The 18,560-nt window shown below is 39.1% G+C and overlaps 1 protein-coding gene across 6 annotated transcripts in view; it reads left to right on the top strand.

The window, feature by feature from the left end:
- ST18 (ST18, C2H2C-type zinc finger) overlaps positions 1-11,339 on the top strand; it is a 169,304-nt gene extending 157,965 nt beyond the window's left edge. For 5 of the 6 annotated variants that reach the window (XM_017727446.1, XM_017727445.1, XM_017727447.1 and 2 more), the window contains 7 exons: positions 497-559; positions 655-735; positions 1,772-1,993; positions 4,066-4,154; positions 5,618-5,721; positions 7,849-7,992; positions 8,790-11,339. In XM_017727446.1, the coding sequence (XP_017582935.1) occupies positions 497-559; positions 655-735; positions 1,772-1,993; positions 4,066-4,154; positions 5,618-5,721; positions 7,849-7,992; positions 8,790-8,930 (844 nt within the window). In that variant the 3' untranslated portion in view covers positions 8,931-11,339. The remainder of the gene's footprint in view (positions 1-496; positions 560-654; positions 736-1,771; positions 1,994-4,065; positions 4,155-5,617; positions 5,722-7,848; positions 7,993-8,789) is intronic. The other variant, XM_017727448.1, reaches the window with a different exon arrangement.
- Positions 11,340-18,560: the final 7,221 nt, after the last annotated feature.

Here is an 18,560-nt window from a genome sequence, read left to right as displayed (position 1 = left end):
TTCTGGATATCATCTACTGATGCCCAAAAGTAAAACTGCTTCTCTGCTTTCATTTCCCCTTCTGTAAATACTGGCAAAGTGCTTCTTTAGATCTGTACCTGAAAACATCATCATAAAAAGCAAACACATGATAGTAAATTTACAAATAGATCTATATCAAGCTGCTTTTTTTTCTTCTCTTTGTAATGTTGATTCTGTACAAGGAAAAAATGCTCAATGCAAACATTGATAAAAACTAATTAAATCTACACATCATATACAATATATTTCACATTCCTTACTGAAACTCTGCTATTTAAAAAAAATACCCTCCCAAAAAAAGGAGTCTGTTTATTTAAAAAAAAAACCAAACAAAAAACCCACGAGAGCTAGGTTTAGTTAGTCAACAAAAGCTCTGCTGTTCTTTATTCCACTCTAGACAAAATATAGAATGTACACATTGTTCACTCTCTATCTTTGTGGCTGTATTTTGTAAGCTTCCTGTATTATTCCATAGGTGCCCAACACCTGGCTGTGACGGCTCTGGCCACGTGACAGGGAACTATGCATCCCACAGAAGGTAACAACCATCCCATCGCAGGGGGCTGCAGTGCTCAGGGCTCTCGGCTGGCAGCAGCAGAAAGAGGTGGCTCTTACTCTGTGTGCTTCTTTCAGCTTGTCTGGTTGTCCTCGTGCCAGGAAAGGAGGTATCAAAGTCACTCCTACCAAGGAAGAAAAAGAAGACCCTGAACTTAAGTGAGTAAGAAGCAGGGGTCCACCACCAGCGGAGGGGGGAAGTGGCCTGTGAGAGTTTCAGGACTTGAGGAATCTCAGGGAGATGCTCCAGTTAATCTGAACCGTATGAGAATAGTGCCTAGAGCTGGAACCAAACCAAGTGTTTCTGCTTCTAGTGAAGTTGGTGGAGTCCATCACCTAGGAGACTAAACAGTGAGGAAGGATTGCTATATCTGCTTGCATCGCTCTAATTATTTTAAAGAGTGCTAGGCAAGTGCCACCTGGTTGAAAAATTTGGCAAAATGAAGGAAAATTATTACTGACTGAGGTGAAACATATCAGATAATTAAATCAGAGCGACGCCTTCAAAATATGTTCCAGAGAACTTAAGTATCTGTAAATCTCATGTCTTTACGTATGAATGAAAATTTCACTTAAAATGAAAACTGGAAACTCGGTAGAGATTCACTACATTCCTGGCTAGAACGCACATTCCACTAAAATTTGTAAATGATAACTGTCAGAATATAAAAGTGAAGACTTAGCTGAATGCAATACTTGCCTTAATACTTGCTAGTGATATATGCAAAACTGCATAACACTGACAGAGCAGCACAAAAAATTCCCTATGCTTTCTTTGCAAGTATTTGCATGGGTTTCCATGCAAGTTTTCCAGTTACAGGAACCCACCCTCTGCTTCATAACAGAAACCGAGGTAGAAAGGAGGCAATGCTGACTTTCCATATACTTGAAGATTCATTGCCTGTGATAGAACTTCAATTTTCTTTTCTGGTAAAATACTATCTAAATGAATGTCTTATTTTCTTAGTCTCTACAACTGTATTTTAAATTGCCTTATTTTAAGATCACCTGAACCCCCATAACTCAGCTTGACAAGAATTGGATGCTCAGGTACAGTGTGCCACCAGGGACCAAGTCTTACTCCATTAAAGCAAAGTAGCAAAGGCAGCTGGAAAGATTTTCTCAGAATTTTTTGAGACTGTATTTGCCTGCTCTCTCCAGTGAAAACAAGGGTTCTTTTGCTGTGTTTCTGTAGATGTCCAGTGATAGGCTGTGATGGCCAAGGTCACATATCAGGTAAATACACTTCTCATCGCACTGCTTCTGGTTGTCCTTTGGCTGCCAAGAGACAGAAGGAGAGTCCTGTCAATGGGTCTTCACTATCCTGGAAACTGAACAAACAAGAGCTGCCACACTGTCCTTTGCCAGGCTGCAACGGGCTGGGTCATGTTAATAATGTTTTTGTCACCCACAGAAGGTATAACTTTGTGTTTTCTCTTTTCATTTTTCCTTAACATTTCACTTTGAATTGGCAACATGTGAGGTTAGAGTCAGAATAAATTGTGCTGAAGTTTTTTGAGTAACAACACAGTTTACATTGCAGCTAAAGTAATACAAAACAGAATTACTTTGAGAGACTTAAATTTTTATGTCTTTTTCTGTGTTCCTATTGAAGCATGACTTTCCGAGGTGTTCAGATTAGCACAGAGACTATGCAGTTTAAAATTAAATAGAGTTCTTTCCTAGGGAAATATGGAGTTGTATCCGCATATCTTCAAAAGAAAAGAGAAATATCATTGAAATGTCACCAGAAAAGTTTCAGCCAAGAGTCATTCATTTCATCTTTCTACTAGTGGAAAAGTTATATTCATAAACTTTGTATTTAAACAGCTAAAGTCACACAAAGAAAAAACAATAAGCATTCAGCACTCATATGGATTAAAGAAGTTTGAAGTTATAACAATCTTACAAAAAAATTGTCCTTACAGAGGAGTCATACATATAACTAACAACAACAAACACCATCTATCATTGTGAAAAAATTCCTATAATCTGACCATATTGAATCAAAAATAATCAAATAATCTGATTACAGTATCTGAATTAATATCTGGCAAGTTTGGTTTTCTGTCTTTAACAGTAATTAAGTCTGCATTCTCTATCTCCTTTGCTTTCTTCCTAATACACTGAACCGGCTTCTTCAATACAAGAATGTCCAAGGTGATTTGAATGAATTCGTCAGAGTTCAGTGTTATCCTAATTTTATTCCCTATATCCCATCTAAAAGTCTTTATATTAGGACACTACCCTTAAATTGTGGCTAATTAAGCAAGTAGCATAAACTGTATTTTAGCTGCTTGCAATTCGTAGTACAGATGATTCCTGTCCTACATAAAACTGGGTCACTCTCAAGATCACATTAGGTAAAATGTGGTAGCAAATATAGCTTGGTTTGGTATCCTTTCCTAAGACATTTGAAGCCCAACAGGTAACTCATGGCTTTCAAACAACCTCCCAGTTAGCAATCTGCTCTGGGCAGAGGTAAAAAGCAGAAATTTAGATCTGAAGAACTAGCATCTTCCCCTGTATAACATTTAGCTAAGCTAAAAAAAAAAGCTTGGGTTTTGTTGGGGGTTTTTTTGTTGTTTTGGTTTTTTTTTTCTATGTGGAAATTCCATGTCTGTTAGGATTCTCTTTTTTTTTTTAAATTTTTACACACACACACACACACACACACACAAACACACACACACACATCATTCATTTTCCTGTGGAACAAAATTTTCCCTCACTCCTTGGCTACACCTAAATACAAATCCTTCTGCCAGTTCTTCAGCATATGGGTATTTCTTCTTTGTTATTTATAAAGATAGTATTAAGACAGTGCAATTCCTCTTAGCCCTTTAGTGGGCTATAAAAATTGCCTCAGGTAATTACCAGCTGATGAAATTGTAAGCTTTGAAATAGCAAAATGTAATTTAATGTGAACAGTGGTTAAAAAGCAAACTGACTATATAATAGAACCATTCAAAAAAGCTATTACAGCCTATAGGGTATATCCAGAGTTATTATTGTATTGATGATCATTATGTATCAACAAAGTGATACAATAATTGTGCACTGTGGACATCATCCCATTAATTAATTTTTTTTAGGATGGCAAACTTGCCATTTTAAACTACCATGCTCCCCTCTCCTTTGGAGCACAATCCCTTGATAAAAACAGTTTATAAATGTTTGAACTTTAAGAGTTCTGTAAATGCTTCTTCGTGTAACTTAACAGCAGCTACCACTGCAATTTTGATTATTTTGAAATATGCTTAAGAGTTGTTTACTCACAGACTGAGATTTCTGTGCCAATTTTCAAGCTGGAATATACAGCTAAATGGCTCTTTATGAGTTATGTCATTCCCCGAAGCCATGCTATAATGGAGATACTGATGTGACCTTAGGTACAGAGGTTTGTCCAAGTGCATGATAATATTGCCTGAAAAGATTGTTGCCATTTTCAAGTGGGTGCTAATGTTTTTTTTTTCCTATCCTTTTCAGCCTGTCTGGTTGTCCTCTGAATGCGCAAACCATAAAAAAGGGCAAAATTTCGGAAGAATTAATGACTATCAAGCTTAAAGCAAGTGGCGGTAAGGAGATCTGTAAAAGATGATGACATTTATTCAGATAGAAGGGCCTTAGCTCCCACTTATACTTGTGCCCCTTCATGCCATTCTGGCATTAATTCTCACTACTTTCAGTTGTCTCTAGCAAAAAAAATCTTGAATAACAAAAATATTTGCATGAGAGATTATAAAATTATTCTTATTTACATCTTGATAACTCAGCATTGAGGGTACGCTCTTGTCCCAGAGTATTATTTTTTTTATTTGGATATGCTTTCAATATTGTTGTTATTAACAAACTATTAGTTCCAGATCAGGAGGACTTAGCTATCTGACGAATAAGGTAAGGAGGGAGAAATATTGTGGGCAGAAATTGACTCATCTCCCTAACTTGAACCCTACATGGTTTAGTATCTTTGCAGTGCTTGTGTAGTTTTGCTAACCTAAGTGCAAAGCAATAATTACCAAAGAGTTGCAGGGGGGAAATGTGTAGGAGTCTCCCTTCTTATACAATGTGCTTTAGCAAGTTGGGCACTGAGCCTGGATTCAGGAAATTTAGTCTTTAGCCTCCAACTGCTGAGCAAAACGGTTGTGTTACTGCTTACAGATTTCCCAGGCTGGCTCCCCAGTAGACTCAGTTCTAGGCTTTAAAGCAGTAACAACAAAAGTGGCCCAAATCTGCAGGCAGAGTTGGGCTCAGAGTGACGCTAAGCAGAAACAGGCACACGTATTGCCAGCAGCTGCTGCAGCTCAGTGTTTTTCAGGACAAGGCTTTCATGAAAGAACTGAAGCTTTTTTCCTTTGCTGTCTAACTTGTTGGAATGTAAAACACTAAAACACTAGATTCCTTTTTTTTTTTCCTTCCCTGTAATACTTGTTAGCTTTCTGACAATTTCCCCTTTCCTGTTATTTAAATTTCACTATTTATCAGATATAACTAAGGCTGTGATTATTGAAATTATTCTGCACAGGAATTTGCCCCCACAGAAATTCTTGCAAGATCAGAAACAGGTACAGATTGACTTACTAGAGTTAGCAATTTTACTAGTGAAGACGTTGCCCTGGGGTGTTCACTGAAAAAGAAGGGTTGCTGTTACATTTCTTTTGAAACCAAACCAAACCAAAAATCCCCCAATCCTAAACACTGTAAATATCCCCTCATGTTTTATGATAAACTTTCCTCTTTCTGGGCAATTTTTCCTTTCTGTACCCTCCAGCTTGTAGTTGCATGTTGCAATGAAAAAAAAGAAATTGTGAAAAAATGAGGACTAAGATAGCCCCATCTATGTTTCAGATCATGTAGATGTTTAACAAGTAGGAAACAATTTTGACAGTAAAAGCAAACTAAAAGACAATTTAAGGATCAATCATTTGATGAAAAGCTTATTTTCCTATGGTTAGGTAACAGGTAACACAGCTTATTACTCAAACATCCATTTGCATGTGGACATTTTAAACCTGATATTGTTATTTTCAACTATTTACAGGTATTGAGAGTGATGAAGAAATAAGACACTTGGATGAGGAAATAAAAGAACTGAATGAATCCAATCTTAAAATTGAAGCTGATATGATGAAACTTCAAACTCAGGTATGCCATAAATGTGAAACCTTTTCTTATGTTTAAGCACGATGAATAAATTAAATGCTATGTAAATGCTATGTTTAAAAATTGCTAGTCTCCTGTGCACTTGTTTTTCCAGCTCTTGTTTGTGTTTTCTGTAAATAAGCAGCAGGTATTGTCTTAAAGATCTGAATGACAGATTCAGGGCAGTTTGGAGTCAATCTTGGCAAGCAGAAAAAATCATACTCACCAAACAAAACATGCATTTTCCTTTGTTGACCAAACATTTGTTTACCAAACCATGCAGATCATACGACCTGAGTTTTTAGGGATGATAATTCCTCTTACTAACGCACTCCAAGTCTTAATGAGAGTTGACTTTGTTATGTGTACCTGAGAAAACCTTCCTAGTTTAGCTCACCCGCTGTCAGTTATTGAAACAGTTTGAATTTTGCCTCCAGGCAACACCTGGTAAAGAATGTATACCTTTTGCTAATTTGTGTAGCAGAGGATTTTGACAGGAGTTATGGAAAAGAGCCATTCTCTGTCAGTATTTTGTATACTGGAGAATGAAGTTGGCTTTAAGATGCTGCTAGTGGTTCTATGGAGCGAGCTATATGGCTTCATCCCTACAGAAACTCCCATATGCACCTGGAAGTTAACCTGGGCAGACTGGGTAACAGCAAGGGCAGAAGCTTACTCAGAATTTTCAGGATAAGAGTGAAAGGAAAAAGTTCCTAAATGAGATCTGTGAACTGAATATAAATCTAAACCGATCCAAACCAAACTGAGTGTAACCATACCCCCCTGTATTTGTACCACATTGGAATGAGCAGCGCTGACTCACGCTGTTTTTGCAATAACCACTGCGTGTATGGTCTAAACAAGGTAGAAGTCTGTGCCACCTGTGCTGGATCTAAACAATCTGTGAGGATATCCAGCCCAAACTGCACTGCAGGGGGGCTCTGCTCAGTGTCTCAGGACACTTGCTTCTCTCTGGTGATCGCTGTGCTATTTGCATGGAGATTGCCAAATTCATGCAGTCAGATTTCTTCTCCCCAGACTTTCTCCCTGGTGGAGGCACTTTGACCAGCAAAGCCCGAACTGAACTACAGCAGAAGATGTGAATCTCCTACCTCCTTTAAATCTACCCCCGCCAGGCGTTAGACTGCTACAAACACCCTCCAGAGGAGGGGTTGTAGTGGATGGCAGGCACGCAAAAACTGGTTTCTCACACTGGGGGAGTTTTGCTGTGTGGAAGGAAGTAAAGTGGCCACAGCAGGAGGCAATTAAGTAGTGCAAAAAGGTGCATACTAATAAGGACAGGGTGGGCATGGCAATGGTGGATACAACTGCACCGATCCACGCCTTGTGGAGCTGTAGCAGGGCACAGGGATGGCAGCCCTTGGCTCTGCCCCACTGAGCTGGCTGCTCCCGGGACAAGGAGCGGGGCAGGAGGAAACCAGACTCTGCCGTTGCTGGTTTTGTTTTTTCAGCACTGCTTTTGACATCTAAGCTTTCAGAGCTCAGTATATCCCAGAGCTCTCACTCTAAAAATCCTCCTTTCCATTCTGTTGGTCAGAGATCATCTTTGTGATGTGTGCTCATCCTCTCAGTTTCCTTTCCACTCTATTTTCCCTTATTGTTTCCAGCGCCAGGCCTGTTGCTAATCCCAGCCAGCCCAGAGCTCACCCAGGAGCAGGGCAGGAAAGTAGCACAGCAGCTAATACCCGTGCCCTCGCTATTGTGGCCGAGCAGCAGGGATGCTGTAAGAGCAGGACAGCAAAGTAAACATCAACCTCCTTTCTCCTTCCCTCCGCCAGCCCTGAGGCCACACTCTCCACCCCAGCTCCACACCGACCTTCCTCTCCAGGCTCAATTCCCTCCTCCCACTCTGGGGCACTCTCCAGTTCCTTGCTGTCACAAGGTTTCCTCATGAACCAGCAGCAAAGTCCATTGTTTCAGAGCAAATACAATCTCTTCTTTGCTCTGAATGTTCTGTGGAGAAGTTATGTCTCTCCTAAAAAAAGCATAGCTGAGTTTCAGATTATCATGGCCTCTCCTAATCACCCGGCTGATATTTTGGGTTCAAACTGCAGTAACGATGTTGCCAAGGGTTTGTCTGTCTGTGTTTGTACCTGCCTGTGTTTTTAGATCACATCTATGGAGAGCAACTTGAAAACAATAGAAGAAGAGAACAAACTCATAGAGCAGAACAACGAGAGCCTGTTGAAGGAGTTAGCTGGCTTAAGCCAAGCCCTTATCTCCAGTCTCGCTGACATTCAGCTTCCACAGATGGTAAGACCACAGCCAGCAACTTCACACCTTCTTTTGAGTTGCCAGCCCTTGAAGCAGATGAGCAGGCTCAGGGACCAGCAGGAACACTGGAGCTGCATTAGCAGAGAGCACTTTTAGGCTGATTTACTTTGCAGAGATGCAGGATCATGACATCTGTGTGGTGGTAGGTGCAGTTCCTCCCAGGACTGAGCCAGCCCTGGTATCTCTGCCCTGTACCACACTGTGCAAGGCAGGCTTTTCCATCGTCCCTCCCTATCTGAACACCCACACTGTACAAAGAGTGAAAACTTCACACTGATGAGAATCCTTATTTAGTCAGCTCCCAGATCAAAACTTTAACCTGTTTCATACAGATGATTCTTCTGGAGCCAACCAAGCTCTATCTTCTCAAAAATTTCACATCTTACCCTCAAACACAGGCCAAATCCAGAGGTACTTGTGTTTCCAAGCCCCTTTCCAAACATCAAGAGTGCCGCTGGAAGATTAAGTAAGGACAGTTAGGGGGAATGTCAGTCACAGTCCCAGAGCCAAATCGATCATAAAACAGAAAAAAAAAAAAAGTTATACTAACCATAATATCTCCAACTCCTTTTCCTGCTTGGAGAGAGTGTGGATTTCCCAGGACATGCAACTCTTGTAATTTCCATAACCCCTCCATTAATTTGGATGGCTGCCCTGTTTATGACTTCTCCCTAGTTGCCATATTGCCCCTTTGACATGCTTTGGGGTTGGGTGTTTGGGTTTTTTCAGCCTTAATTTTACCTCCTACAATTATAATCTGTTTTGTCTCCATTTAGGGGCCAATCAGTGAGCAGAATTTCGAAGCATATGTAAATACACTCACAGACATGTACAGCAATCTGGAACGGGACTATTCCCCCGAATGCAAAGCTCTGCTGGAAAGTATCAAACAGGCAGTGAAGGGCATCCATGTGTAGGATGTGAAAGCTGCTGGGCAACAGAAATTACTTAACAGCAGTAAACTCCAGATGGATCTGTTAGGAGTTCATGTACTGCTAAGGGGTGTAGGTTGCCATGCTGCATTTACAATTGCAACATTGCACTAATTTTTTCCCAGCTGACATGAAAAAAAAAAGAATAAAACCACAACAGACTATTTGTATTAACAGCAATGCACTCTGTTAGTATATTGCATTTATTTCAGTACAATTTTTTTTTCTTCTTTTGCACTCAGTTTTTGTAAAGTGAATGTAAAAAGTGTGTGCGACTATTTTTTATATTTTTTATTTATTTCTAATCAAAGAGTTGTTTTTTTTATCTTTTAACAGCATTTTTGCGGCCTGCCATATTTTTACAAATGTGTTTATTAATTTATTTTCCAATGGGATTTTAAATAGACTGAAAGCTATACTGTAAATTAAATAACTTGCTGGGTTTGTACAGGAAGAAAAAAAAAAAAACCTATGAAAGTAACAAATGACTGAACCGTGGTTCTAGTTTTATTTTCCTCACATCCTGCTTTTTTATAATGGCTTTGTATCAGAAATGGGTTTGCAGTAACATGAGATGTGAAGATGCATGGAATGAGAAGATAAATGGTGCCCACTAGTGGGGAACTTGGGCTCTTAAAAGCACAGTATGCTGGAAAACAGTGTGTTAAAGAATATGTTAGCAATAATGAAATATAGCAATCAGCAAAGCACTTGACTTGGCTGTGTGATTTAGCCTATGAGAATGATTATTTAAAATGTTTCAAGAGAACTTCATATTTATTTTACCACTGCAGTTTTTGTTCAGAGTTAGCTCATGGAGGGAAACGACAATTATCTTTAAACAAGAAGGGTAACTAGGTAGGTACTGGTACTCTTTTAGTATGAGACGTTGAGGTTTTAAGCAAGTGACCAGTATTGCAATGGATTTGGATTTAAAAAAACACAAACACATCCCAAGCTGAAGGCTTTGTACATAATGAGTCGAACACATCTCCCCTGAAATGGCATTTAATACTGGTTTGAAGGAAATGGCAGCTGAGAAGGCAGCGGTCTGGAGGGCAACAACATCCCTCTGGCACCACGGTGGTCGCTTGTCCCTTTGAATGACCGGTAGCAACACCGTGACTGGTTTCTCCCATCCTTCTTCACTAAGACTAGGCTGATACTGAATTTGTCACCAGTCTTCTGGTAGGGTACCAAGTGCTACAGAGCAGACAGACAGGCGGAGGTGTGGACAGATGAGCACTTGCACAGAGGTGCGGGCGTGCGCCTCGGTATCCGGTTAGCCTGGGTGTGGAACTTCTGACTCCGTCAGAAACTAGCGGTTGCTATAACAGAGGCAATGTCTATTTCAGGGATTGTAAGTAATTAAGCATTGTTTCAGAAGTTTTTTTTATATTTATTTTTTTTAAGAAAAAGGTATAAACAACCAGCTGAACTGCCTTTTTTGTATGCACACACACCTCATGTGCATATGTGCCTCAGTGTAAATGTATACATGGATCTAGTGTGTGTTTAATTTTTCCGTGCTATAATGAAAGTGTTTATTTTTATTAGCCGCATTTATATTTAGATTGAATATGATGGCATTCACAGGCTTGACATATACAATTATATTATTACTGTTCCTGCACAAAAGTACTATTCAGAAGTGATTCAACTCTCATGCACTGTGGTCACTGTTCTGCATTAGGTGGGGCTTGCTTTTTGTTGGGGGGTTGATTCAACTCTCCAATCTTAGTTTAGACAGGGGAAAATGTGTGTTCTTAGGAGCTGTGTTTATTTTTAAATTGATTTTTCAAAAGCTACCATATGTGCTGTCTAATATAAATAGGAGAACACCAAACAAAAATTTGCTATTAAAGTTATTGTTCTTGCTAAAACCACAAAAAGCAAACATTTGTTATACTTGTTAAATGCATACAAAATGAGTTCACACATTACAAAGACTAAAATTTAATTTACTAAATATTTTAACAAATTTGTCATATATTTTATTTAAGTAAAAAAAAATCTCTTACTGACCTATCTATTTATTATTATGATTTACTATGGCTTCAGGTTAATTTATCTGTGTTTGGTTGTTTGCTCAGGATGTTCTGTGAAGTATGTTTGTATTTATTTGCCTCCCTTGTACTTGATGTGTTTTGTAATGTGCACTGTTTTTTTTTCTTTCTGTTTTTCTTTTTTTTTTTGTGTTTAAATGCATTGATGAGCTATACTGTAAATTAGACCTTTTGTAAAGAGCAATGATGTATGCATTTTTTAATTTGGAGTAGTTTGTATACTGTTTCTTCATACAATTAATATTTCTTACATCAAAACAACAAAACTGTGTTCTGTGCTGTACATTTGGTGTATGGTAGGAAATAAAATTGATAATGAAATATTGCAGCAAGTTTGTTGGGTTTTTTAGCCTCTAGCTGCCGACTTATATTATACTTTCTTAACTGCACCTGGCATTATACGATGTGTCAGATGTTTCTCTTGCTTTGTGTACAAAATGTGTCATCCTCATAAGTAGATTTCTGATATAAATAATTTAATTAGTGTTTTACTTTGTCAATTTGAAATAAGGAGGAGAAAAATAGAACAGCTTAAGAGGTCCTTTTCACTTCTGAAGAGAAAAAAAAAATCAAGATGATAATCGCTGCATTATTTAATGCATTCTTTTCTTGGCAGTAGACTTCATTTATACTGATAAAGTACAGGAGTTGTGCTGTCCTTTAACAGCTGCTAAACGATGTTTAAACATAAAAGCCATTGTAAAGTTTCCAGCAATTCGGAACCGCCCACTGTTCCAGTGCAATTTTCTGCTGAGAATTGCAGTGCTTAGACATTGCAGAAATAAAAATCTTCTGGTTTTAGAAAGACAATATTTCCATCTAATGGACGTTCTTTTTTCACTGTTCATTGTAGCAAAAACAGGACAGTTTTATTTAGGATGCATGCTAATGGCTTCAGGAACATTCCTTGTCTCAGATTCCAACTTTCCCCAGATAGAGAATAATTTTCATTTGGAAAATAAGGCAAATTTAAATACCATAAAGTAGCTGATAGTTATTTATTTGACTAGACATATTTAGATAAACCAGAATGGACTGAAAAATAAAAACATGACATGTCCTGCATTTAGCTAGAAGAGAATTTCAAAATTTGCATCACATAAATCCAGGATGCTCACAAATCTTGCCAGGTTTGAAGCTGTAGAGTCAGCAAAGGGCTGGAATGAAGACAGACCTGTCCTGGGAAGCTCTGCTCCACTGGGGTTCAGAGTTTTATTTGTTCTAAGACCCTTATCCAAGGACAGCATGAACTGGTTCTTTTGATTAAGCCAATTATTAGTTATTTACGTAATATGACTTAATGAATATAAAATAATATTTTTAAGGGTTCTTAAAATTTACTATTTAACTCCCACAGTGGATCTTCATATCATGAGACACTAATGGGACAGTCTCTTCTCACACATCACAGATGAAGCAGAAACAGGTTAGCAATGTGCCTTAATGCTAAACAGATAAAGACTGAGGCCAACATTTTCATTTTGTCTGGATGCCTAAATTCAAATCACAAATTTAGAGGGCCTTATTGTCAGACAGACAGCTCTTCACGTGTCATTTTTAAAGTTCTGTACCTAATATGATTATCTACTGTTTATAAGATTGGGGAAAGGCAGTCATGTGAGGATGTTAGGCTCTACATACACCTGAGAAAACTATGCTCTATTGTCAAATGCTTCCAGCAATCTGAGACAAGGATTTGTGTTTTTTCTGTGAGCAGAAAAACACTTTTCCTAGTGGTTTTGGATGGGAGTATGATATCCACAGTTCAGTGATTAAATTGTTATTATTATCTGAGACTATCTACATTCATCTTTAAACAACTTGATCTGATAATGTTTCAGCATTGAAATTATGGCCCTTTTCCATTAAAAAAAAAAAAAAAAAGAATAAACACTTAAGCTTTATTCATTATTAAACTCATATAAGCTGGGGGGGGCAGGGATAACCCAAAACAAGAACACCCATTGTGCTTGAACAACCTTTCAAATGATTTTCATCTTCTGAAGTTTCCCTTTTTAACAATTGTTCTGTAACTATGCCTGTAGAAGGGGGAAAAGTACTTATTTCAGTAAAAATATGTAAATTCAAATTATTGAATTAACTTGAAAGGAATTGAAGCTTTAAATACCAAAGAGAAGGAAGGGGAGCAAGAACAGTCAACATCTGTTGTCCTGACAGCTCAGGAAGCCTATCCTCTCTCTTAACTAACCATGATGAAGATTTTTGAGTCTATGATGTAGAAAATAGATTCTGTAGAAAACAGATTCTGTTTTCTACTGCAATTTTATCTATATTTACCAACTAAGCATCTCTTCTGCTGACTTAGTGTATATATATCTAATTATGTCATGGCTTTTCTACTCAATGCCTCTTCGTCCTACTTGCACTGTAATAAGTCACAGGATTCCTTGATGGTAATTTGTTATCATGCAGTGACACAGAGTTATGACACAAGTCCTCTCCTTGGTTTCCTCCTGTGTTCCTTCAGTGCTTCAGAATGTATTCCTTCAGAATACATTCTACCTGTCTTGGCAATTCTGCTGTGCTTAAGGTTTTTTTATGATTTATGCAGCTGTGTAACTTGGATGCTGCCAGGAGATCTGCACCAGACAAAGTCCTTTGTTCAACTTGCTCAGGATACTGTGGGATGATAGAGCTCCATTTAGCCTTTGTGTAATGTAGGACAGTGACCTAGTTTCAGTACCTTTCAATATCTCATTCTGGCTTGGTTTTCTTCTGTTTCTTTTGCTCTAGTAAGTCTTAGACAGCCAAGCTTACACATAATTGCATCAGGGATTAGTCTGATTTCCTGTCTGACTTCATGGTACAAATTGCTTCAACTGCATTTCATTCTTAACAAATGTTCCCAGGGACATTGTCTAAGTAAATCTCAGGACTTTTCAGTTATGTGATAGTAATTACTATTTAGGTTACTGCTGTCTGCTCCTGAAACTGTTACTGCACAAGGTTTTTTCCAAAAAGCTTTTGGTGCCCAGCACCAGATTCTGATGCCCAGCTTCACATCCTTGGAGGAACTTCATTTTTAGAAGCTAAATGCACAGCTGTTTTTGCCAAGCAGGGCCTTTTCCAAATTCCCTTCTCTGGCCAATCCAAATTACCAGCTACTCAGTTTTCATATTAATTCATAGCATTGAGATATATATGTATAATATACCTTGTCAATACTTGTTTGCACAAACAATACAGCATAAAATTTCAGGTGGGTACTTGTAGCCATCCCAGGTACTGAAGAAAACATCTTTTTTGTTTCCCCAAGCCTGATTCTAAACCTTACCAAACTCCTCGTTTACTGTTTGTGCACATCTTTTTAATTTTTTTTTACTTTTTTAAAATTTTTTCTTCTGACAGAAAATTTTAAAAAAAGAAGAAAAAACAAAGGAATGATTCTCATTCTTTATTTAACTATCTGTCCAAACATTTTCCTGAAGCTGGGGATAGGATTGAAGCTATCTGACTAGCAATATTCCTTAATTACAGTAACATGTAGCATCTTACGTGCACCCTCTGCTTACATCTAAAACAATAAACAAAATCTGGATTAGGACCCAGATTCTATACTGATTTCAAAATTATTGGGATGAAATTGTTCTTCAGGATGAGCTTAGCTCCTTTGGGAGGGAAGTGCCTAGAACTGGAAGTTGGTTTGTTCAATTCCAATGTATTGTCAAAAAGGTCCTAGGGAAGGAATGAAGGCTTTAAAAAGCTCATAAAAACTTACCAGAAGAATGTGTGTAAATTGAATTCCTTCAGTGGAATTGCAGTGCCATCTCCACAGACTGAAGAGCTGAGCTCTTTGCACAAACACGTGGCAGAGGTACTGCACACGGAGCACCAGTGCTGAAAACTGGAAGAGGATGTCTTGTGTTTTCCAGCTGGCAGGAGACAAAATGGCACCTCGGAAACCCCAGATTTAGGCCCTACTCAGGCTTATAGATAAACTTGAGCAAGACACTTGATTCTAGCTCTGTTTCCACACCTGGGAAATGAAAACCACTCCAAAGTGTGTTGGGAATGAGCAATGCCAGTCTTACACAGGGATATGAGGTACAGGCATGCATGTACAGTAAGGGAGAAAGAGCCAGAGCAGAAGTGCAAGGGCATATAGCTCCCTCTCCCTTTTTTTTTCTTTCTAAGACATTATTACAGTCTTCATTTTATTGCCCTGCTTCTTACATTGTTTCTCTTGAAGATATCTTTCAGTTAGTGCTGCTGGCCAGTCTCAAACTAAATTTTCAAAATGCAGAAGCTAAATTTCAAAACAATAGAAGCAAAGGCTGTAAAAGCAGAAGTATTTTTATTGAGATAATGGAGCTCCTACAGATTTTGTGAAAAATCAGCTGATTGCTATGAGAGCAAAATTATGACTCATGAGAAGAGGGAAGAGGAGGGAGGTTCAGCTGTTACAGATTCTGTTTGGCAAGGGCCAGCTCCAAATCAGCATGATATACAACTCAGAGTAGCAGCAAGAGTTAGTGCAAGGCTGGCCAGAGAACTAAACCCGTGTGCTTGGTGCAGTGTCAAAGGCTGTAAACAGTACAAGTCTGTTGTGTGAGTGTAAATATTTGAGCAAGAATGAAGGTAGACCAGCAGTGCCTATAGGCCTGTATTCATAGTGACACCTACAGGGCTGGAGCATAGGGCAGAAAACCACAGGAGTCCCTTGGGTGCCATACTACATCAGCTCCACCTAGTGCAAAACAGGCCTGTTTTCCAAATGTGGGTCTTTACCCATTTTGTCACACTAAATACCCTCTCCAGCTTGCTATAGAATCATCAGGAGTAGTGTTACTAACCCTCCTTCCTGGGGAAGCACATGCTGCCTCTGAATTCTACATCTCGACGAATGAAGGTATTACCCAGCATCAGTGGGGCAGGCTAAGCATTACTGGGGAAAATCCCAGTGGTGCAAAACTCCCATGGCCAGCACATCTGCTTTCGCAGGCTGAGGTTTGGTGGGGGTGGCTGATGGTGGGGAGGAACCAAGGTGCTGGCTGTGTGCCTTTTCTCCTCTGCCTGGCAGCACCTTTCCACGTACTGCCAGCCCCAACCAGGCAGGGGCTGTCCAGCAGCGTTTCCTCCCTTTTCCCCCCTCCACATCCAGGCCAGGCTGGAGGCAATCCTTGCTGGCTTTTTTTTTTTCTGCAAGAGGCTTAAATCTCCTTTCACCATCTTGGGAGAACAGCGTGACTGCAGCCATGGCTGGCTGGCCCGGCTGCCACTGCTCATGATGCCCTTTTTATTGCCAGATTAGAGGACATTGTGATGCGCATGAAGCCTCCCAGATAAGGCGCTGTACAAGTTCCAGCAGGTTCCAAACACAACAGCGCGGCTTTCACATCCAGCCCACAGGATCAGAGTTTATTTCCCCAATGCAGACAGCTTTGCACTGCCTTCCTGTTAATTAAAGTAGTGATTACAATACTGCACTGTTTACATGCAAGATTTTGCATGGTCTTGGCCATTCACGTGCAAATGAACTTTTAAGCCTTTCTGTGCCCTAAAATCTGCTGATGTCAGTCTTCCAATTCTAGCTCCATGTTGTAGGACATGTGGCTTTCTATAGCTTAGCTTTGATGCCCCCAAGTCATATTATCTCAATTCTGAGCTTCATTATGATAAATCTTTCACTGGTTTTAAATCAAAAACTTTAATTGTACCGTACTTATTCAGCTTAGGTTTTGGCTCCTGAAGGCAGCAGTTTTAATTGCATCATTTGTATAGTGGCCCAATATGGTTTGGTGTGAAAAGTGCATTATCACGTTTAATTTTGCATTATTTTCCCCATATGTTTTAGTTACACTAAAACTTCAGATGGGAAGTGATGAGGCTTTCCCACTGTTCCCCTCATTCTTTCCTCAGTGTTTTTTAATGAGCTAAGACCACACTATTTTCTTTTGTTCTCAACAGTTGAGGTTTTAGGGAGCTGTTTATTTGTAGGGTAATTCTTGTATTTATGTAGAGCAAGGCATTAGACATTTTTATCCTCTACTTATTAACAAGCCAGATGGTACCGGCTGCTACCCACACAATTCCAATTATCAGATGGCAAACTGAAATATACGTGGGGCAAATGAGAAGATGTATATTAAAGAAGCATCATGTAGAATTGGCTTCTCAGAGATGTTGATTCACAAAGGGGTACTAGCAATTAGGGTATGACAGCCTGCTGCTGAGTGTACAGCATTGGCCTGGGGGCACAAGCATTCAGCCTCCAAAATTTTAATACTCTCTCTCTTTCCCCTATGGTATGAATACATATCTTTGAAATCCGATTCAGGTCTTTCATTATTTAGACCTCTTGTCCACTTCAGAGTGGTATGTAATATCAAAGCCAGTCAGTAACTTAAGATATCCCAGAAAGATGCAGAAGAACTGAAAATCAGCATGAAGTCTGTTCATCGCATCTCCTAATACACTCTCTTGTACCCCTTGGCATGTACCTCAGTAACACAGGAGTAGCTCTAACACTGAATCTAGGATCCAACCAAGTATTGCTATTCCAGGTCTCAAATTTACCTAGAAGTTACAATTTACACATGGATTTTTGCTTAAGAGCAACTCTTAACTTCAGGTTTAAATATAAGGCGGTCTGGTCATGCTAACTATAGTTGGCTTCATGGTCTTTTAAAACAACTTTTAAAAACCAGAACCTAGACCCAGCCCTTATGTAGGGATTCACATCATTAACACGGACTGATAATAAAGAATGAGTGTTTTAGTGGGAGGTTTTATATTGCTTGGTTGTGTTGGAGAGGTTTTTTTGGTTTGTTTTTTTTTTTTCTGTCCAGAAAACAGAATCTCTATAGGAAAAGTTTTGGGGTAAAAACGGTGCTCTTATGCCTCCTTTATTTGGACATAGAAATAACACACACGAGTTGGCTGGGAAGATGGTGAATTACGTGGGAAACTTTTAGTGTGACAATTTTATTCCTTTTCTCCACTAGCTCAAGCTGAAAGTGCTAAGCCAAATCAAACTGTGAAGAAATTGATGTCCTCAGGTCAGATGACCTAAAGAAAAAAGTTATTTAAGCTAAAGGAATAGCTTTATAAGTTCTTCAGTTTTTATATGGGCTACTAGCAGATTGATCATCTAGATGACTGGATTTTGCAGAAGTTGTAGTGTGAAGCATTTCAGATCGTTTCTAGTTTCTGTTTATAGTATTCAATCAAGAGAACACCTCTTTCAACAGCTGCTCTCACAATGCAAGGGGAAAGGTACTCTCCTTGCAGCTGTTCCTGGCTCTACCACTTATAACCTACAGGTCTTGGCCAAGCGTCTTAACAGAATGAGTTTGAAAAGCAAATCTGCATGGTTTAACACCATTTACACTTCAAACAGCTGACCACATGCAAATGGAACCTGCAAATTCTCACTCCTATTCATGGAGGAGTGAAAGAAGCGCACAGGCATTTGTCCACCGTTTGGTTACACCAGTGTATGAATCTGCAACTGTGAAGAAGCTGCTGATGCTTCTTTCTCACCTTCTGTCTGTGAAACTGGGGGCCTAATAACATTCCTTTCATCTAG

This window comes from Corvus brachyrhynchos, unplaced genomic scaffold (genome assembly GCF_000691975.1).
Source record: "Corvus brachyrhynchos isolate BGI_N302 unplaced genomic scaffold, ASM69197v1 scaffold60, whole genome shotgun sequence".
NCBI classification, from domain to species: Eukaryota; Metazoa; Chordata; class Aves; order Passeriformes; family Corvidae; genus Corvus; species Corvus brachyrhynchos.
The sequence above is the reverse complement of the archived record's forward strand: the minus strand, read 5'-3'. Positions and strand labels throughout refer to the sequence as shown.